This window comes from Bos indicus, chromosome 17 (assembly GCF_029378745.1).
Source record: "Bos indicus isolate NIAB-ARS_2022 breed Sahiwal x Tharparkar chromosome 17, NIAB-ARS_B.indTharparkar_mat_pri_1.0, whole genome shotgun sequence".
Taxonomy (NCBI): Eukaryota; Metazoa; Chordata; class Mammalia; order Artiodactyla; family Bovidae; genus Bos; species Bos indicus.
Window position 1 is genome coordinate 69,888,878 of NC_091776.1, and position 21,134 is coordinate 69,910,011.

The following is a 21,134-nucleotide window of genomic DNA, read 5'->3' on the forward strand; positions in this document are numbered from 1 at the left end:
GAGTCTCAGTTAAGGCGGAAGGGAATTTAGTGGAGCTGGGGAGGGAAGAGAGAGGGGTTAGGAGGGACCCCCCCCCCCAATTCCATCCCTGCCGGCTCGGGGACGGGGCGTCGGCCCTCAACGAGGGAGGTGCTCCCGGGCCGCTGAGCGCTTCATTCTGTCCCCAGGGCTCAGGCGGGAGGTGGGGGAGTGGCGCCCCCAGACCTAAAGGTCTGAGTGGTCAGGAGCGTCTCCGGCGGGCCTAGCGGGCGCCCGAAGGTACTCCGGGGGCACAGGCTCGTCGGGCGACGCCTTGCGGTAGAAGCCGAGCTCCTGCACCAGCGCGTTGATCTCCTCGCGGGTCATGTCGCTGAGTGGAATTCGCTGAAGCCGGAGAGGGGCGGGGGTCAGGGCTCCGGGCCCCGCCTCCCGCCCCGCCTCCCCCGCCCCCCTCCCGCCTCCCCAGGCCTCACCTCCAGTTCCTCAAAGCGGTGGCCCAGCAACACGAGCTCTGGGTCGGCCCCCGGCAGGTGTTTCATCACCAGGTTGTGGCTGCAGACCGTGTTAAGGCGGATAGTGATGGGCAGAGGCAGGTGGGATCTCCCGGGGGCCTTGTCGATGTGGACACTACTTGGTCTGCCCAGGTAGGGCAGGATCCTCATTTACACATGAGGAAATTAGGGTTCAAAAAAGAGGGCCTCCTCTCTGTTCTTGGGTCTGTGCCGGTCATACCTAATCATTTTCTCTTGCCAACCCCAAGACCACCTCGGAATTCACGGGGCAGCTCACTCTCAATCAGCCCCACTTGTCAGATGAAAACCATTCATCATCTCTCTCGGTGAAGTCAAGCAGAAGGAGATTCTGGAAGATCCCCTCCCTCTCCTCCCTCCCCCAGAACAGAAGGAGGATACTAAAGTGGGATGTCCTGGGTGACGAAGGCCTTCACCTGTGGAGGAACCAGAGCATCAGGCCCCAACCCCTTCCAGGTACCAACACTGAAGCCCAGGGTCACAGAGCAAGTCAGGCGCAGGCTCGTGACTCCCAGCCCAGGGACCCTCCCCCATCCAGTCACTGGGACCATGCTGCCCACCCCTCAGAAGACTCAGGGAGGACAGAGCTGAGGACCCCTTCCTTCAAACTCACCTCCTTCAGGCGATTAAGCTGTCATCCTCCACATGTCTGGAGGGGGACAAAATGGGATAGGTCAGGAGCCTCTCACATCTACCCTCACCCCCATTTCACCCTCATCCCCCAGCTGGGCTGGGTCAGGCTGTGGATTACTCCCTGGAACAGAGGTTTGGAAGATGTGGAGATGGAGGCAGAAGGGGAACTCTGTGCAGATAGGGAAGCTGAGGCCTAACCACACCAGAGGACAGGAGGAGCAAAGCCAGAGGCCTGAGGGCACTTACCAGCCTTGGAGCTCTTGCCTGCACATCTTACTGACGGTTGTGCCTCTGTGCTAAAGTCACTTCAGTCATGCCCGGCTCTTTGCAACCCTGTGGACTGTAGCCCGCCAGGCTCCTCTGTCCATAGGATTCTCCAGGCAAGAATACTGGAGTGGGTTGCCATTCCCTTCTCCAGGGGATCCTCCCAACCCAGGGATCGAACCCTCATCTCTTGCGTCTCCTGCATTGGCAGGTGGATTCTTTACCACTAGTGCCAGGTTGACCCGAGAGAAATGATCACCCTACTCCCCTGTGGCCCCAACAATCTCAGGGTGGAGGCCGACCAGAAGGAAACATCTCAGAACTTCCTTGGGAGGCCCCATTAGAGACGCCTACCATCTGGTCCCTGCCTCAGCCCACGCAGAGCCGGCCCTCCCTGCCACCTGCGGCCATCTGGTTGCTTCCCCGAGAGGCCCCTCCCCATACTCCCTGAAGGGGAGCTAGCTCCCAACGGGAGTCCAGACCCTAGGACTACCATTCTTGTCCTCAGTCCTTCTTTTTCCTCCCCCTCCACCCCCCACTGCCCCCCCCCTTTTTTTTTCAGGGAGAAACCTAAAGCCCAGAGAGGGTCTGTGACCATCCAAGTCACACACCAGACAGGGACTTTGGCGGGGCATTCCCTGGCAGGGGAGGGTGGAGGGATTCCTGAGGAACAAGTGTTGGTAAGGCAGCGAGGCAGTTTCCAGCCCCCTGCCCCGCGTGGCAGGGAGGCTCCCAGAAGGTCATCCCTCCCTTCCGGGAAAAGGGAGAGAGACCAACCGGAACTGGGGTGGGGAGGAATTCCAGGAAAAAAGAGGAATGGGGGGGGTGGGGGGGTGGGAAGTTGGGCTCCAGAAGGCAGATTTGGGAGAGTCACTAGCCAGAAGTTAGGGGACACAGCCAATGTGTCGGGGGCCCATTGTCCGGCCAGATGGGGCGCTAGGGAGGGGTTCAGATTTCCAGGCCGCAAGATCGGGTGTCTGGGGCTTCCATGGTGGGTGCTGGGGCGTTCTGGGTCTGGGAAGTGGGAGGGACAGTCCCGGCTCCGAGGGGAACGAGGGAGTCGGGAAAGTCCTGTGCCAGAACGGGCAGTGATTGCAAAGTTAAGGAGTCACGGGGTTTAGGGGCGGTGGTCCCTAGGCTGGGGGGCCGCCGCACTCACCTCTACCCGGGCTCGGGCCAGGCCTTGTAGACGGTTCCAGTCGGGCCGGAAGGTGGTGGTGGCGGCCGCGACTGCCGCGAGGAGGAGCAGCAGCGGCGGCGGAGGCAGCGGGAGGTGCATTGAAACCCGGCCGAAGATGATCCGCAAGCTGGAGGTGAACCGCCCGGCCACTGCGCCACGTCTGGCCCGGAGAGCTGGCCGGGTCTCCGCTGGAGGTCCCGCCCCGTTAGGGACCACGCCTCCTGCTCTCGGTCTCCGCCCAGGACCTGCGTGGGGGCAGCCCGCGCGCTCCCGGCAGGGTTTGGGCTCCTCTCTGGCCCTCAGCCCTTTACTTTCCGGGTCCCAACAGTGTCCACCCTCCCTCTGCTGACCCACAGGATGGATGCTCCGACTGGATGCGTCCAGACAGTGCCCCAGCACGCCGGCAGAGGGCGCAGGCGGGATGCGCACGGGCACCGGAGTTTCTGGGTCAGGCACCCGACTGGAAGATGGGGAAACTAAGGCCTGGAGAATCCTTGCTTGTGTGTTGGTTTTTTTTTTTTTTTTACTTCTCTAGATGAGATTCCGATCTGGATTTCAATTTCCTTAGCAAACATTATGGCGATGGGAATATTACGTCGGAGCTGGGAGGATAAAGGGGTTGATACACATGAGAGCTGAGAAGGCGATGGCACCCCACTCCAGTACTCTTGCCTAGAAAATCCCATGGATGGAGGAGCCTCGTGGGCTGCGGTCCATGGGGTCGCTAAGAGTCGGACACGACTTAGCGACTTCACTTTCACTTTTCATTCTCATGCATTAGAGAAGGAAATGGCAACCCACTCCAGTGTTCTTGCCTGGAGAATCCCAGGGACGGGGGAGCCTGGTGGGCTGCCGTCTATGGGGTCGCACAGAGTCGGACTGAACTGAAGCGACTTAGCAGCAGCAGCAACACATGAGAGAGCTCTTTAGAACAGTACCCGCACAGCACCTCAAAAAGGCCCAATGATCTCCTTTCTACAAGTTAGGAAACAGGCTCAGAAAGGTAAACCGATTAAGTTGTAGATCTTGGATTTGAACCCAAAACATTCCCGTGTTCATGTCACCAAGACAAAGACGACTCGATCAGGATGTGACTTCCCCTCTTCAAGCCTAAGGCAGACATTGTACACTGGTCGAACTGCTTTTTCCCACCGAATCTGGACTGGAACTCAGAATTCTCCTCAACATCCAGCCAAGGCTGCATTATGGCTTTCACGGATGCTAGGTAGTTTTGCCTTCCTGGGCCCCTTCCTTTATTAAAATATCTTATATTAGAAATTGGAGGGACTTCCCTGGTGGTCCGTTGGTTAAGAATCTGCTTTGTAATTAAAGACAGAACAAGTTCAATCCTGACAACTAAACCCTAAACCACTAGAGAGCCTGCTGCCCCAAGGAGAGTTCCCATATGATCGCAAGGAAGATGCCACGTGATACAGCTAGATAAATATTTTTTAATTGAATTTTACAACTGCTTTGATTTTAAAAGAAATGAATATAATCCAGGCTAGGTTCATTATTATTTATTCATTTTTTTTCTTCCGACTTAAAACAAAAATTAAAATTAAAACATTTTTGTGGGCCCCTAAAAGTATGATGGGCCATAGACACTGAACCTCATATCGTTACCTCCCATTCACTGACTTGATTGTGAAGATATAACAGGCTTAGGGCTGTTATTTAATATTCATTATCTATAAATACATGAGGACACAGTAAATATAATTGGCTCTATCCAGATTATTGAAATGATAGGCTATGTCTAACACTCTGTTTACTGCTGTGAAAGTGGGAATTCATCCAAGCTTTCTGAAAGGCAACTTGACACATTAAATCAAAACCCTAAAAATATTTTTTCTACCCAGTATTACACATCTCAGAATTTGACCCAAAGTAATCTTGAGAGAGGGAATCAATGGTTAGGTTAAGATATTTATCAAGACACTGTTTACAATGGTGAAAAATGAGCTTGGACAGAAGCATGTCACAGCAGGGGATGAGAAAAGTAAATGCTGGTACTTGCTTAGGTTGGGATTCCCTGATAGCTCAGTTGGTAAAGAATCTGCCTGCAATGCAGGAGACCCTGGTTCAATGCAGGGAAGATCCCCCGGAGAAGGGAGATGCTACCCACTCCAGTATTCTTGGGCTTCCCTGGTGGCTCAGCTGGTAAAGAATTCTCCTGCAATGCAGAAGACCTGGGTTCAATCCCTGGGTTGGGAAAATCCCCTGGAGAAGGGAAAGGCTACCCACTCCACTATTCTGGCCTGGAGAATTCCATGAACTATATAGTCCATAGGGTCGCAAAGAAGAATCAAGCAGTTGTTTAAAATGATGTGGCATGGTGTTGAATGACATGTAGAGTGTTCACAGTTATGGTGTTAATTTTTTTTTTAAGCTCTAAAACAGTAATATCAGTTGGGAATTGTGATGTTCCAGGTTGCAAGTCACAGAAACCGCAAGTTAAATGGGCTTAAACAATAAACGGAATCTGTTGGTTCAAATAACAAAATAGTTCAGGGAGGGAGGGCTTCACATGAGGTTTGATCTGGTTGATAAAGTCACCAAGGCCTGATCTCTTTCCATTCTGCTTTCCATAACATCAGTTTGTCCTTAGCAGAGTTATCTGCATGGTTTCAAGATGACTGCCAGCAGTAATCACCACCACTACAGACTTCTTCACTTCTATCTAATCAAGGGGAAATCTTTTTTTTTTTTTTGTAAACTCCTCAGGAGAAAAAACAAACTTTCTTTCCCAAAAGCCCTCAGCAAAAGTCTCCTCAATGTTCACTAGGTCCATCCATGGTCCAATCAAGTAGCTGGAGAATGGGAATGCTCCCTGACTTCACTGTTTGGGATCCATTCCTGAAAGCCGTCAAGGATATGAGCTGCAAAGGATGTTGTGGTAGCAACAGAGTAGCCAAAAAATTATATAAAATATGTGTATATAAATATATATGCCTAGACCAAAACATAAAGTCTGGAAGGAAACAGCCTAGGAAATCAGAACGGTCATCTCTTGGTACTTGAATCTATAGATGAATCTTTTTCCCTCCTTTACAGTATTTTTTCTGTAGTAGGTATGTATCACCTGAACAGAAACAGTAATCTTTGTTTACAAAATTAATGGGTCACAGCCTTGGGTTCCCACTACCCCACACCATACCACAGCAAGGGCCCCAGACTGCCTGAAGCCAGAGGCCCCATGGAGCCTGTGGCTTTTCCGCTGACAGAGCCAAAGCTCGGTGCCTCGTGGGCCCACACTGTTCACTGGACAGGTGCCACCAAACCACTCTCGTTGCATTAACCTGGACACTGTGGTCTCTGGAGGGGCCAGAGCCTGAGCCGCTGAGCGTTGACTAGCCAGCTAGTGGAACCAATGGTAGAGACGCTGGCCACAACAGTGCCGGGAACATTCTGGCATCGGCAGCCACAGGAGGCCCAGGTTCTCCCAGAACAGATCTCTGCTCGTAATCCACACCCCGTGTGGCAGTTTGGAATCTAGGCCAGCAGGCTTCCTCAGGTGGGGCCGGTGCTGGGGTTTAGACTGTGACAATGCCAGGCTCAGACAAGGTCTGGGTCAGTTCTTAGCCTATGGCCACATTCAGAACTGAGGCTGGGGCTGGAGTCCAGGCTCAGTCAGTGATGGGGATTTGGTCTCAGTGACTAAGTTCAGCGGTCAGCCTTTGTGCACTAAGTTCAGTACACAGTTGTGTGACCGGAGCTGTGTGACCAAGGGTCAGGGCTCAGTCTGAGACCGGGGTTCGGCGTGTGACCGGGTTCAAGACTCAGCCTGCCACCAGGTTCAGTTAATGACCAGACTCGGACCTCAATCTACACCTGGACTTGGGACTCAGTCTAAAACCAAAGATTAGCCTGGACCAAGGTTAGAGTTCAGTCTGTGACTGTGGCTCAGTCTTAAGCTAGGATCGGGGCTGGATCTGGGTCCAGAATAGAGGCCTCAAGTTGGAATCAGGCTTAATCAGGCTTGGATCAGGCTCAGTACTTGACCAGACACAGTCAGGGCTCAATCTAGAGATGGGGCAGAGGCTCATTCTTAGTGTGGGATCGGGGCTCAGTTAACACCAGATTGGGCTCAAGCTGGACCTGGGATCAGGGCTAGGATTTAGTCTGGCTCTGTGCTCTGTTCTGAGCTCTGATAAAGACGTTTCCGGAGACCTGGGAGCCAAGGGCAGGTCAGCATTGCAGGAAAGAAGGGCCCCCAGGCAATCTTCCGCTGCTGCTTTAAACCTCTCCTTGCCTGCAGAAGCCGGTTGTCCTAGAGCCTTCTAACCTACATGGCTTTGCTGCCCGAGATCCCCTCGCACCAGAATAAAAATAGCCGCTCACTTCAAAGCAGCTGACAGCAGTGCCAGGCTGCCTGGGAGGAGGGGGAATTGAGGAGAGAGAGGATGGATGCTTGAGCTGGGCCCCAGCTGTGTGACCTTGGGAAAGTCACTCTTCCTCCTAGAACCCCTTTTTGAGGGCCAGGGTGGGAAGTGAGGATGCCACCTCCCCCAGAGGGGACAGTAATATAACATGTGGTACTCAGTACCAGTAGGTAACTCAGGAGTGAAGCCTTGGGAGGAGAAATGCTCCAAGCCCAGTATGCTTCCTCCTCCAGGAAGCCCTCCCTGATGCTTACCTTGTCCACCTTCCCACCGTACTCTGTAGCATCCTCTACATCTCAAATAATTTCTCAGCTAGTGGCCTTCCTCACAGTGGGCCTGGGTCAGGTGACCAGGGAGTGAACCAAAGGTGGACAGACTCTTCTGTACCATTACCATCCTCAGGTACCCTGGGAGGTGGATTGAGGAAGAGGAAGAAGAAAGTCTCTCCCTCCCTTCCCTGCTTCCGGGGGATTTACTCTGAGCCAAAGGGCCATGCGGGCACATGTCCATCCTTTCCCAGCCAGAGCCTGGCACACTCTATCTTTGCACCTGCTTCTCTCTCTGCTTCCCAGGGCGTTTCTTCCCTTTTCAGTTTGGCAACACAGATTCTCCTCCAAAGAATGGGTTCACGGCTTCCCTGGTGGCTCAGTGATAAAGGATCTGCCTGCCAGGTCAGCAGACACAGTTCGATCCCTGGTCAGGGAAGATCCCACATGCCAGGATGAGGGGATGGGTGTGGTGGGGAGGGGCGAACTAGGCCTGGGAGCCACAACTACTGAAACCTGTGTGTTCTAGAGCCCACCACAACTATAGAGAAGCCCGCGCAGCAACACTCAGCACAGCCAAAATGAATAACAAACAAATTTTTACAACTAATATGGCTGAATCTTTTTTTTTTTTTTTTTCTAAAAAATGAAAGGGTTCAATGGGAACCTGTGTAGGGGAGAATTGTCCACCATCTACCTGAGAACTGCATGCCCTGTCCCCTCCTGGCTGGGTAATCCCTAGGGGGACTTCTTCCTCTGTCAAATGGGGATCTGATTACCAATCTCACAGGGTTACTATGGAGTGACTGAGCTAATGCATCAGCCACCTCCTTTCCTGTCCCTGACCCAAACAGCCTAGAGGGGAACACTAAGATTCCCAGGGGGGCGGGACGAGATGTACTCTCTGCCTTGGAACACCGCCCCCTACCCCCAGGAGTGAAGGATGGGAGCTGGGAGCCACGAGGTGCCTCCGGAGACAGCCGTCTCCAGGGGGGCGGTTCTCCCTGGCAGCTGCCCCCAGCCTGCCGCCCCGAGCCCCGGAGCCTGTTATCAACCTCCTTAGTCATCACGCCAGGAGCTCAAATATAGCTTTTACCCTGTTCCTTTCTCAGCCGGCGTCCGCCCCCCGCCCCCTTCCCATGGCAAGGCCATGTCTGGGTCTCAGAGCCTCTTTTCCTTCCCCTCCCCAGGAAGACAACTATGCGGGGTCTGTTTCGTCATCCACCAAATGTGCAGGTTAGAGATGGTGGTGGTGGTGGTGGCGATGCTAACTCCAGGGCAGCTACCTTCACTGAGAGCTTGCTCGTGCCGGCTGTTGCTGCTGCTATTTTGTCACTGGGTAGTTTCTGACTCTTTGTTACCCTATGAACTGTAGCCCGCCTGGGTCCTCTTTCCATGGGATATTACAAGCAAGAATACTGGAGTGGGCTGCTGTTCCCTCCTCCAGGGCATCTTCCCAGCCCAGGGACTGAGCCTGCTTCTCCTGCACTGCAGGCGGGTTCTTCACCATTGAGCCACCTGGCAAGCCCAACCTGTGCCAGGCTCTGTGCTAAACCCTTCATATGTATTATACGGTTGAATTCTCACAGCAACCTTAGCAGGTAGCTCCTGCTTTGAGTCTGCATTATACTCAGAATCTGAGCGACTCTCCAGGTCGGTCAGTGGCAGAGCCAGAAACAGAGTCCTCTGCATGATCTGAGAGATGGTGGAGACCCTGCAGAGGACCCCTGTGCATGCTTATTTGCCTGACATTTGCCTGGCTTTTCAAAGGCATTGATGTTCCTGTATCAGCCCTGGTGGCTGAGCCTTAGGACTGGTTCCTGGGACCCGGATCTGTCCTCTATCACTTCCAGGGTTGCAGCAGAAGCCAACTACTCCTGAGGGCCTAAGTTTTCTCATCTGTAAAATAGAAGTCAGAGGGCTAGGCAGGGTCGGTTCCAAATTCCTTACCATTTCTAGCGGCCTGAGCATCACCACCACCATCTCCACACTCACGTCTTCCCTCATTGCCACCCCACCTTCACCTCCAACTCCACCATCGCCTCGTCTTCCGTCAGCGTAACACCCCCAACGCCTCTCCTGCCCACGTCTCTCCTCCACTTTTACCATCACCCTTATCAGCATCTCTTCCTTCTGCCACCTCCACCATCACCCAGCTTTGCTGTTACCTCTACCGTTGCCATGACCATCACCTCCACTATCCCTTCTATCACATTATCCATCCCATCACTGCCGGTCCTCCCCTTCCATCGTCATAATTATGTGCAGTTTCCTCTCCACCCCTGCAGTCACCACTGTTGTCACCTCCCTCATCACCATCCAAAGACAACCTTTCTACCCCAGGACCCTACTGCAGCCTGGGTCTCTGCCTCTTCAAATTCCAGCCTCACGAAGACACTGGGCCCAAACTCAGACTAGACCAGAGACAGTTAAGCAGAGATGGGAAGCCCATCCAGGAGAGGGGAAGGGGGCATCTGTCCACATGACCTTTTTGCAGGGGGCCACAAGGGCCCATGAGGACACAGAGGGCACTGGTGGCCAGCAAGGAGCTCTGGGTGCAAAACCGAGCATTTTCTGCCTAAACGGAGGGAGAGCACTCCTTTCTAAGCAAGCTAGCAGTTCTGGAGGAACTGAGATTTCAGGGACTGCTTAGCAGACAAGAGGGAGAGTAGGGAAGAGGCAGAAGCAGAGCCCACAGCCATATCCACCCAGATCTGAAGCTTGTCACTCGTTCACACTTCTCATTGATTGATTGGTCCATGCACGCAGCCAACACTTCCCTAGGTGTGGGAGAGACAAGGCCCTGTGCTGGGTCCTGGCCAAAGAAGTTCCCAGGCCTGTTTTTGACCCTCTCACCATCTGTTTCCCACCGCTTGGCTGTTCTCCACCCTAGTCCCCTTCCTCCAGAAACCCCAACTGGCTCTTGTGGGTCACAGAGGCAGCTCTCTGTCCTCTCTGAGACTCAGAGGACCTCCCCAGCTCACCAGATGACCTTGAGAAAGTCCCTCTCCCAAGCCACACCCAGTGAGTCCTGGAGAAGGAAAGCTGAGGGGAGCTGTGGGGACAGGTGGGAAGGTGTCTACAGAAGAGGAGGGGCCGGTGTTGAGGCTGAGATGGCAAAAGGGCTCCAGTTGCTGGAGCCTGAGTGTCTGGCTCTGGGATGGGAAAGATAGAACCAGGAAGGGGGCCAGGCACCAGGGCCTGAAAATGGGGCAAAGGTGGGGGCCAAGGCAAGCCCTGAGTTGGCAGGGAGTCAGGAAGGCCACAGGATCAGGGCCAGGACCCCCGGTGTCTCCGAGGCCCTGGAGAGGGGGCTGACCTTTGAGTTACCTTACCCTCAGGTATGTCAGCGCCCCTCCCTTGAGCAAGGGCTGGCCAGGCCTACTGGAAGGAGGGTGAAAACAAGAAGAGAGCTTCCACTATGCTGGGACCTGTGCCAGGCCCATGGGCCCACTCCCCACCCTTTCCTCTCCTACCAAGACCATTCCAGGTTCAGCAGCCAGTCCCCAGGGGGTAGGCCACCTTGCCCGACCACCTCTAGGTTGGAAAGTGGGTGCCTGTGCCTTTAAATTCTCAGCAGGTTGAACCGACTGATGACATCACTGGTTCCCGGGAGCGGAGGAGCTGGAGCTGGAGCCGGGAGGGAACCTGGGGCTGCCTGGGCTGCAGACATGGAGGGCCGGGGCGACGGTGGCAGCAGGAGGCCAGGGACCCGGGCTGGCTTGGGCCCCCTGCCCATGCCCCATGGGATTTCACAAACTGGGGCACCTTCCAAGGTAAGACCCCTAAAGCTAGTCTCCCCCATTCCTGATCCTTGGTCCCATACCCCACACACATTGCAGGCACCTTGGTGCCCCCAACTGAGGGGCTGGCATTCTCCTCTGCCCACCAAGCAGGGACTGGGCAAACAGGGTACCCTAGGGTCTGAGGAGGTAGCGATGAGACGCCCAGAGAGAGATGGAGTTAGCCATCTCCAGGACCCTACGGAAGAGCCCTGAACTGGGTATCAGGGGACCCAGCCATGCTTCAGCTTTGCTGTGTGACCTTGGGCAAGTTGCTTGTCTTCTCTGAGCCAATGCAAAATGAGGAGGCTTGTCCCTGAAGACTGAAACTGTGACATCTGGGATGTCTAACTTGTTAGTACTGGAGGCGGTGTAGTGTTTTGGGGGGGGTGTGGAGTGGGACACTAGAAACCAAGGAAGACGCCCAAAATGCAAGCCTCAAAGAGCTGAGTTTGGGGACAGAAGTGGAGACAGTTCCAGGTTCTCTGAACTGAAAAGGACGCGGGATACAGGCAGGACTGCATCTCTGGAGGCAGGGATGGGGCCGCCCCAGGGTGAGTGCAAACCTTCATCTGCCCTCCCTGGCGAAGGACACTTCATCCTGACTTCTGGAGACAGGGGCATCAGAAACAGGACAGATGGGAAAGGGAGAGGGCCTCCCTGCTGGGCCCAATGCCCCCAACTCCACTGCCAGACAGGAAGAGGGTACATGCTGGCCTGCTCTCCCAGGAGAAGTGACGAGGGTAAGAGGGTACAACTTGTGCACAGACGTGTGGCACCGGGATCAACAGAACCCTGGACTTGCTCTGGATGTTGAAATCACACTTGGGAGGATGGACAATTCCCTGGAGCTCAAATGCGATCCTAGCAAATGAGCTCAGAAATGCAGAGAGGTGAGACCGGGCTCCCCAGGATCAGTGTGGCCACAGACCCTTCACGAGGTTCCTTCACTTTACAGACAGGGAGACAGAGGCCCTAGTCAGGGAAATGCTAGCCTACGGTCACACAGAGCTGGGCTTGGGATCAGCCAGTCCCAGCAGGGCTCTTGCTCCTGCAGGGGATCTGGGTACAGGTAAAGAGGACAGAGGGGACCATGACCAAGGAGTTGGGGATGTTTGCCGGGGGAGAACATGAGGGTTCCTGGGTACAGTGGAGGAAGGGGGGCTGTTTAACAGGCTGGACCCAGGATGTCCAGAGTGGGCAGACCTGGGGGGTCAGATCAGTAGCCCTTGGCCAGGCAAGCAGCACGGACTGTAGGGAGAGTGGGGCAGTGCTCAGGGAAGCTGGCTCCAGCCCCCCAACATTCCAGGGTGGCGAGGGAGCAGATGCCAGCCAGGAGGTTAAGGGGAGCCCACAGGCCCAGGCTTACACTCTGCTTCCTGTAAGTCGGGGATTTTAAACTCTGCATCTATGAAAGAGGTATCACAGGTGAGGGAGGGGATAGGTTTCCGTGTCCTGTTTCCTTTAAAAGAGAAACTGATTCACAGCAGAATCGACTGAGGTGAGAAATTAGGAAGAACTTCCTCAGAAATATATGCCTTTTCTAGCTAGACAGAGTCTGCTATGATCTCTATGGAGTGGAGGACTGCTTAGGGTCGGTTGACCCTGAGTCTCTGCCTGCTCCTACAAGATGGGGGTTTCCCAGGTGGTACTAGTGATAAAGAACCCACCTGCCAGTGCCGGAGACGTTGAGACGCGGGTTCGATCCCTGGGTCGGGAAGGTCCCCTGTGGGAGGGCATGGCAACCCATTCCAGTATTCTTGCCTGGAGAATTCCATGGACAGAGGAGCCTGGTGGGCTACAGTCCATGGGGTCGCAAAGAGTCAGACACGACTGAGTGACTTAGCACGCACGCGTACAAGATGGACTCACGTTTTCAGCTCCCAGCGAAGAAGTCAGCCCCAGTGCCCTTGGAACCACGGTTGGCTCTGACGCCTGTGGGGCCACGAGCAGCAGTTCCACCTTCCTCAGAGGGTCCAAGGCTGGCTCTGGTGTCTCCCCGACCCATCTTGGCTCCAGCGTCCACCCCTGGAGGGAAGAAAACAGCTCCTGCCCACCGCCGCTCCGGCCTAGCTCCAACATCCGTGGGCCAGTTGGTGATGTCTGCCTCGGCTGGGCCGAAGCCTCCCCCTGCAACCTCAGGCTCAGTCCTGGCTCCGACATCCCTGGGGCAGCTCCTGATGCCTGCCTCAGCTGGGCCAAGGCCTCCCTCAGCTACCCCAGTGCCTAGGCTGGCTCCATTGTCCAGGGACCAGAAGCAGGTGCCACCTGCCTCCATGGGACCCAAGCCAGCACTGGCTGCTTCAGACCTGAGCCTGGCCGTGACATCTGAGAAACAGCCCCCACAGCCCTCCTCCAGCCCTTCCGCAGGGCCCAGTCCAGTTCTGTCGCCATCTCAGGAACAGGTCCTGGCTCCAGCATCCGTGACACCAGCCCTGGCCTCCACAGGATGGACACCAGCTAAACGGAGGGACGCTCCAGCCCCTAGACCTCCCCCTCAATCTGAAGGGCATCTCCCGGCCCCAGCTCAGGCATCTGGTGCTGTGAGCTCCCCATCCTTTATCCAAGCCCCCCCAGATCCTCGGGTCTCCCCGTCCTTCAGAGCCCGGCCCGAGGTCCCCCGCAGCAGCCCTGAGGATCCTGTCTTGCCCCGGCCACCCCAGACCCTGCCCCTGGATGTGGGCCAGGGTCCTCCAGAGCCTAGCACTCGCTCCCCGGGACTTCTGTCCCCCACCTTTCGGCCAGGTGCCGCCTTAGCCCAGACCGGGCCCCCACCTCTGCCCAAGCCACCTCGGTCTCCCAGCCGCTCCCCCAGCCGCTCCCCCAACCGCTCCCCAGGTGTCCCCCCAGCTCCTGAGATGGCCCTCCCCAGGCCTAGCAGCCAGGGTGCCGGGCCTGGTGAGCGTCTGAGTCCCAGCCTTCAGCCCAGAGAAACTCCGGTCCCGGTGACCACCTCCTCTTCTACACCCACCTCGTCATCCTCCTCTTGGTCAGCCCAGCCCACCTGCAAGAGCGACCCTGGCTTCTGGTGAGGGCCTTCTCCCGAGAGGCTGGCTGCCAGGGCTTGAGCCCTGAGACAAGCAATCCTCTGGTGGTGGGCCCTACTCTGCCCCAGCTGACCCCCCTGAGGAAGAGTCCCTGGGGTTGTTAGACCCACTCTGGGACCCTCAGAAGACAGCAGTCCCCTCGGAAGGGACTTGCCCACCCCTGCCTCAGTTGATCTCCTCTGGAGAGTCTGGTGGGAGGGGTCCTGGGCCCACGGTGGGTCCTTCTGAGGGCATTCACCCACAGCTTGTCTCCCCATTAAGAGCCCTGTGGGAGGGAGCTTGAGGGTAAGGGGTGGTGCCCAGTAGTAACCCCTCCCGTACCCCCATCCCCAGGATCACTGTGGTCACGTGGAACGTGGGCACTGCCATGCCCCCCGACGATGTCACGTCCCTTCTCCACCTGGGCAGCACCAGCGATGACAGTGACAGGGCAGACATGATCGCCATAGGGTGAGGGGACAGGGCGAGCGGACCCCCCCCTGAGCCCCTGGGGCCTCCCAGTCCCTTGCCCGTGGGAGGGGTTCCTAGGGCACCCCCCAATCCGAACGCCGCCTCGCCATCCGCCCCCCACTCCGCGCCCCCCCCCCCCCCCCAGGTTGCAGGAAGTGAACTCCATGATCAACAAGCGGCTCAAGGACGCGCTCTTTACGGACCAGTGGAGCGAGCTCTTCATGGACGCTCTAGGGCCCTTCAACTTTGTGCTGGTAACGCCTCCCTCAGCTGCCCCCCTGGGAGGTGGAGACCCCTGGCTTCCCAGTACTAGCTCTGCCATGACTCACTGTGGGGCCCGCTGAGCCTCTGTGGCTGGGTTCCTGAAATAGGAGGATGGAGGAGCAGACCTTTAAGGACCGGAAAAGGCGAGGGCGGGGTGGGAGCCGTGTCCCGCCGCTCAGCCTCCTCTCGCCTCTGCGGCAGGTGAGCACCGTGCGGATGCAGGGCGTCATCTTGCTGCTGTTTGCCAAGTACTACCATCTGCCCTTCCTGAGGGACGTGCAGACTGACTGCACGCGCACTGGCCTGGGAGGCTACTGGGTGAGCGTGGAAGGGACGTGGGAGAGACCAGGGACCTAAGGGGTCTGTAGATTAGTCCCCGCCCCCAAGCAGTGGCAACATCCCCTCCCCAAACTCCACCCCTTACTCTGAGACCTGCCTCTCCCCACCCACTGCTACCTCTCCTTTTCTAGACCCCGCCCCTTTCTATAAAACTTTCCTAGGTGGCGAAGTAGTCAAGAATCCGCCTGCCAATGCAGGAGACACAGGAGATGAGGGTTCAATCCCTGGGTCGGGAAGATCCCCTGGAGTAGTAGGACATGTCAACCCACTCCAGTAATCTTGCCTAGAAATTTTCATGGACAGAGGAGCTTGGCGGGCTTCGGTCCGTGGGGTTGCAAAGAGTGGCCCCTTTCTATTCCCACCACTTCCTAGTGTTCCATTCCTTTCCTTAGAACCCACCCCTCTCCAAGCCTGCACCAGTCCTGAGCCACACCCGCTGACCACGCCCACCCCAAACCCCGCCCCAGGGCTCACCTCCCTGCCTAAGCCCCGCCCACGACCCGCCCAACCTGTCTCCCCAGGGCAACAAGGGTGGAGTGAGTGTGCGACTGGCTGCCTTTGGGCACATGCTGTGCTTCCTGAACTGCCACCTGCCGGCCCACATGGATAAAGCGGAGCAGCGCAAGGACAACTTCCAGACCATCCTCAGCCTCCAGCAGTTCCAGGGGCCTGGCGCTCAAGGCATCCTGGATCACGAGTATGGGCCTCTTGGAGCTTGGGTGGGGCTAGGGGAAGAGGCTGGAGAAGGAAGTGGCAACCCACTCCAGTATTCTTGCCTAGAGGATCCCGTGGACAGAGGAGCCTGCTGGGCCGCTGTCCATAGGGTCGCACAGAGTCGACTGAAGTGACAGCAGCAGCAGCAGTGGAAGGGGAGTGGTAGAAAGGCCCTGTAGGGAGAGGCGGGGCCTGTGGGGGCGGAGACACGATGTCTAGGAACCGGAATGCGGGAGGGCGTCCCTTATCCGCCTGCAATGCAGGAGACCCCGGTTTGATTCCTGGGTCGGGAAGATCCTCTGGAGAAAGGATAGGCTACCCACTCTAATATTCTTGGGCTTCCCTTGTGGCTCAGCTGGTAAAGAATTCGCCTGCAATGCAGGAGAACTGAGTTCGATCCCTAGGCTGGGAAGATCCCCTGGAGAAGGGAAAGGCTACCCACTCCAGTATTCTGGCCTGGAAAATTCCATGGACTGTATAGTCCATGGGGTCACAAAGAGTCGGACACGACTGAGTGACCTTCACTTTGATCGGGAAGTGGATGGATCCTGCAGGATGGATATTTGCTGAGGGGTAGGACCTTGCTGGGAGTCAGAACCTGACAACCCACCCACCCGCCCACCCCCCTATGTCATCACTGGGAGCAGCCAGCGCTGTCAGGTTGGATGGGGGCAGAGAAGATGGAATTGGGCTCTTCTTCCTATGGACCCTGCTGAGCACCCCTCTTCCCTTCCTGGAACAGCCTCGTGTTCTGGTTCGGAGACCTGAACTTCCGCATCGAGAGCTACGACCTGCACTTTGTCAAGTTTGCCATCGATAGTGAGCAGCTCCACCAGCTCTGGGAGAAAGACCAGGTGGGGGATTGCAACCTGCACCCCAAACCCCAAGCACACAGAACACGCCCTAGGACCACCTGTACCCTAGACGATGGTCCTTGCCCTCACCTGCTCTGCCCAAGCTCTTGTCCAATTCTCTGCTTCTGGACCCTCGCAGCTCAACATGGCCAAGAACACCTGGCCCATCCTGAAGGGCTTCCAGGAGGGGCCCCTCAACTTTGCACCCACCTTCAAGTTTGACGTGGGTACTAACAAATATGATACCAGGTGAGCTCAGCCCCAGGATGAGAGGTGGGGATGTGGGCTGAGACAGGATAAAGGGGATAAAGGAATAAGGATAAAGGAGAGGAAAGGGGAACAGGGGGGCTTGAATCACAGCCCCTGATTCTCAGGCTACTCCTGCCCATCGCAGTGCGAAGAAGCGGAAGCCAGCCTGGACAGACCGTATCCTGTGGAAGGTCAAGGCTCCAGGTGGAGGTCCCAGCCCCTCAGGAAGGGAGAGCCACCGGCTCCAGGTGACCCAGCACAGCTACCGCAGCCACATGGAATATACCGTCAGTGACCACAAGCCTGTGGCTGCACAGTTCGTCCTGCACGTGAGTCCTGGCCTCCCCTCATGACATCCCCAAGCCCAGCTCAGCATCCCACTGCCCATGGGTAACCCCAGGCCCTCACCACCATCCACTTATTATAACAGACTGGGAGTGGGATTATGGTCTCCATTTTTAGATGAAAAAACCCTGAAGCTCAGAGACACAGCATCCGTTTCCTAGGGTCACATGGTTAACAAAGGGAAGAGTTAGGATTTGAACCCAGGCTAGGCTGATTTCAAAGAGTGTATCTTTTCCATTCATTTCTAGCTCTCCTTTTCCAAGAAATGGTTAGGGCAATTGTGTTAAAATTCACATATACAGTAAGACGAGCAAACTCAAAATATATACTCAAATGCCATGTAGTGTTCATTCACATTCACTTATTATTTATTTACCATCTTACCATATGTGGTGGGGAGAGGGAGTAGAGATATAAAACAATACACAGCTAGACTCTGAATAGTTACTATAAAATTTAGCTTTGTGTTTGGATTGAGGCCCCTACTTGCGACAGTAAAAAGGGAAAATCCAAAATGTCAGAACTGGATCATAGAGATCACGTGATCCAACTCTCTGTTTTTTGTGTTTGTTTTTGTTTTTTCAGGAAAACGGAGGCCCTTAGTTGGGTAGGCACGAGCCCCAAGTTGCACACAGGCTCAGCGGCACAGTAGGGTGGAGCCCACTTTCCAGCCCTGAAACCCAACTCTGGGCTCTCCGATTCTCTTGATCTGATAAGATGGAGCCCAGCAAGCCAGAGAATATTTTCCCAGCTAACTTTGTCATATGATCAGTCGGCTGGACAGCAGCCAGTGTCCTCAGCTAGGAATGGAAATCTGCCTATGTCCGGCCTCCCGTGACCTTTGGTAAAAGCCTTGAATGTGAGGTTTAATCCCCAGTTAGGGACCTCACCTTGAGAACCACTCCTTGTGGGTGCTCTATCCTGCATTCTTTATCTAGAACTCTCCCTTATAAAACATTGCCTGTCGAGTGCCTCCTCACCTCCTCCTCTGGCTTTGCGCCTGAGCTGTGTAGGATACGTCAATGTGTCATCCTTTTGAATGTACTGGTAAGCCCCAAGGATGTCCACATTCTCCTCCTGGTTTCACTGATGAGGGAAACAGAGCCCCAGAGAACTTCAGTCTCTTACCCAAAGCAGCACAGAACAGAGCTCAGCAGGAGTTTTGACCCCGCAAGGCCCTGGAGGGTGTTTCCAAGACCCCAGCCTGGCCACCCAGCCTGGTTCCTGCTGTCAGGAACCCAGGGGCAGGGAGAGGAGGTGCTGGTTTCTTCTGAAGCAGCTTGGCTTAGAAGATAAGGTGGGGAAGAAAGTGGAGACCAGATAAACAGGGGAGCCAACGAAAGCCTGAGGCTGGCACCCCCTGAGTCCTTCCCCGAGGGACAGAGATGGAGCCAGCACCCTGGCCGCCTACCACCCCAGCAACCTCATCCCCATGGTGACCCCCCGATCAACCCGGGGTGACCCTTGGAAGAGGAGACTCATGGTTATCATTTGTCTCCACGGACTGGTAACAAACAAGGTTCATAATGGTCCCTTAGTACAGGTGGGGAAGCTGAGTCTCACTTAGGGTGTCTTGGGACTTACCTGAGGTCATGAGCAGGTTAGTAGCAGAGCCCAGAAGGTCTTCAGGCTTCTCCCCAGAGCTCTACTTGCCGGCTCAGGGGTGTTCAGTTTACCCCAGGATATCCAGGGCATCATGGGACTTTACCTGTCTCTTGTTAGCATATAAGTGAGTCATTCATTGAGCACCTACTGTATATTGAGACGTTTATAGGATGCTTTACATGGTATCTCTCTGAATCTGCAGAGCAACCCCAAGAGTTAAATGTGATCCATCAGAGTTTACAGACAGGAGCCCAGGTATTCAGAGAGGTCAAGAAATTTACCCCAGGTCACACTGCATGCCAGGGCCAAACCCACAGTCTACCAAGGGTCAAAACTGTGTTCTCATTCACTCCTCACGGAGGCTAAGGACAAAAGGAGCCCTAAGCTGGGAGGCGGGGAGCCTAGCATTTATCCTGGACCTGCTCCTCCTCCTGTTTCCCAGTCGGTGCAGCGGCCTCAAAGGCCCTTCATCTCAGCCTAACTGTGCCGACTGAGGCCCAAGGGCTCTAGGTGCAGAGAATGCTAGAGGGTCTCCCCTGATGTTGCCCCCTGCCCCTGGGCAGTTTGCTTTCAGAGACGACGTGCCTCTGGTGCGGCTGGAGGTGGCAGACGAGTGGGCGCGGCCGGAGCAAGCCGTGGTGAGGTACCGCATAGAGACGGTGTTCGCCCGCAGCTCCTGGGACTGGATTGGCTTGTACCGGGTGAGAAGGGCAGGGGCGGTCAGCAGATCGGGGAGGGAACTTGGGGCCTGAAGGGGCAGCCAGGGACCCATACAGGACTTCTCCAGAGTTTTATGTCACCCAGGGAGGCTGCTAGGGTCACCGTTACGGGTCACGATCCTGATTGCTCTCGCCCCAGGTGGGTTTCCGTCACTGCAAGGACTACGTGGCTTATGTCTGGGCCAAACACGAGGATGTGGACGGGAGCGCCTACCAGGTATTTTTTTTTTTTTTTCTTTTCCTACCAGGTATTTAAGGGGAGGGAGAGTGGGAGGAAGCCCTCATTGCCCTTGGGGGCTCAGGATTCCGTTTCAGGGGTCCTGAGGCTGCCTCCCTCACCCCAACCTGGACCTAAACCTCCCGACCCACCAGGTGACCTTCAGTGAGGAGTCACTGCCCAAAGGCCACGGAGACTTCATTCTAGGTTATTACAGCCACACCCACGGCATCCTCATCGGTGTCACTGAGCCCTTCCAGGTGAGTGGTCCTGGCTGCAGGGTTTGAGGCTGGGGGTGGGGAGGTGGCGCCAGAAGACTGTTCAGATCCTCTAGCGCCTCTGCGTTCTCTGTGAGCTCTTCAGTAGCCTGACCTTCCTGGGCCTGCCAACGGGGAGGGCGGGAGGGGTTCCCAGAGGCCTCCACAGCCTGTTAGGGAGAGGGGCACCCCAGTGAGCAGCCTTGCTCCCCGCCCCCAGATCTCGCTGCCTACCTCGGAGCCGACCAGCAGCAGCACAGACAGCTCGGGCGCCAGCTCGGAGGATGAGGATGACAGCACCCTGGAGCTGCTGGCACCCAAGTCCCGCAGCCCCAGCCCCGGCAAGTCCAAGCGGCACCGCAGCAGGAGCCCAGGCCTGGCTCGCTTCCCCACCCTTGCCCTGCGGCCCTCGTCCCGGGAGCGCCGGGGCACCAGCCGAAGCCCCTCGCCCCAGAGCCGCCGCCTGCCCCGGGCAGCCCCCGACGGGGCCGGCAACGGTGGCAGCCGGGGCAGCAGTGAGGAGGGGCCTCCTGGGCTGCCGGGGGCCTGGGCCTTCCCGCCATCTGTGCCTCGAAGCCTGGGCTTGCTGCCTGCCTTGCGCCTAGAGACTGTAGACCCCGGTGGGGGTGGCTGCTGGGGACCTGATCGGGAGGCCCTGGCCTCCTCCGGCAGCCTGTCTCCCAGCCCCCAGGGTCGGCAGGGGCTAGAGGAGGGGGGCCTGGGGCCCTGAGGGTGGGGTGGGCGGGCGGGCCCAGGGGTCCCCCACTCTGCCTCAGTCTTCTGCAAACCCACCTGCCTCCCACCGGCTGCTGCTCCAGCTTGATCTGCACCTGCCACTCTGTTCTGGCCAGGGGTGGTCCCTCAAACTCAGTCCTGGCACCTCAACTGTGACAATCAGCAAAGCCCTATCCTGGCCCCCATCTGGGATGGGGGGCGGAGCAAACCCAGAGGTCATTGTTTAGGAATTAAATTCTCCAGCTTCACTCCCGACTCCTTCCTAACTTGCTAGCAGTCTGGGGTGGGGAGCAGGTGGTCGGAGGAAAGGACTACAGAGG

General features: G+C 56.3%; 2 protein-coding genes across 2 annotated transcripts; one reads left to right on the forward strand and one right to left on the reverse strand.

The window, feature by feature from the left end:
- Nucleotides 1–9: 9 nt before the first annotated feature.
- Nucleotides 10–2,815, reverse strand: SELENOM (selenoprotein M). The gene is made up of 5 exons (XM_019977496.2): nt 2,566–2,815; nt 1,123–1,158; nt 891–925; nt 453–531; nt 10–363 (listed from the first exon to the last, which is right to left on the reverse strand). The coding sequence occupies exons 1-5, from the start codon at nt 2,683–2,685 to the stop codon at nt 205–207; spliced, it is 429 nt and encodes a 142-aa protein (XP_019833055.2). The 5' UTR covers nt 2,686–2,815; the 3' UTR covers nt 10–204.
- An 8,031-nt stretch (nt 2,816–10,846) lies between these two features.
- INPP5J (inositol polyphosphate-5-phosphatase J) lies at nt 10,847–21,062 on the forward strand. Its single transcript, XM_019978101.2, has 13 exons — nt 10,847–11,013; nt 12,900–14,047; nt 14,400–14,516; nt 14,662–14,770; nt 14,982–15,098; nt 15,641–15,816; nt 16,576–16,687; nt 16,827–16,936; nt 17,082–17,265; nt 19,450–19,587; nt 19,745–19,822; nt 19,978–20,082; nt 20,300–21,062. The coding sequence occupies exons 1-13, from the start codon at nt 10,909–10,911 to the stop codon at nt 20,807–20,809; spliced, it is 3,009 nt and encodes a 1,002-aa protein (XP_019833660.2). The 5' UTR covers nt 10,847–10,908; the 3' UTR covers nt 20,810–21,062.
- Nucleotides 21,063–21,134: the final 72 nt, after the last annotated feature.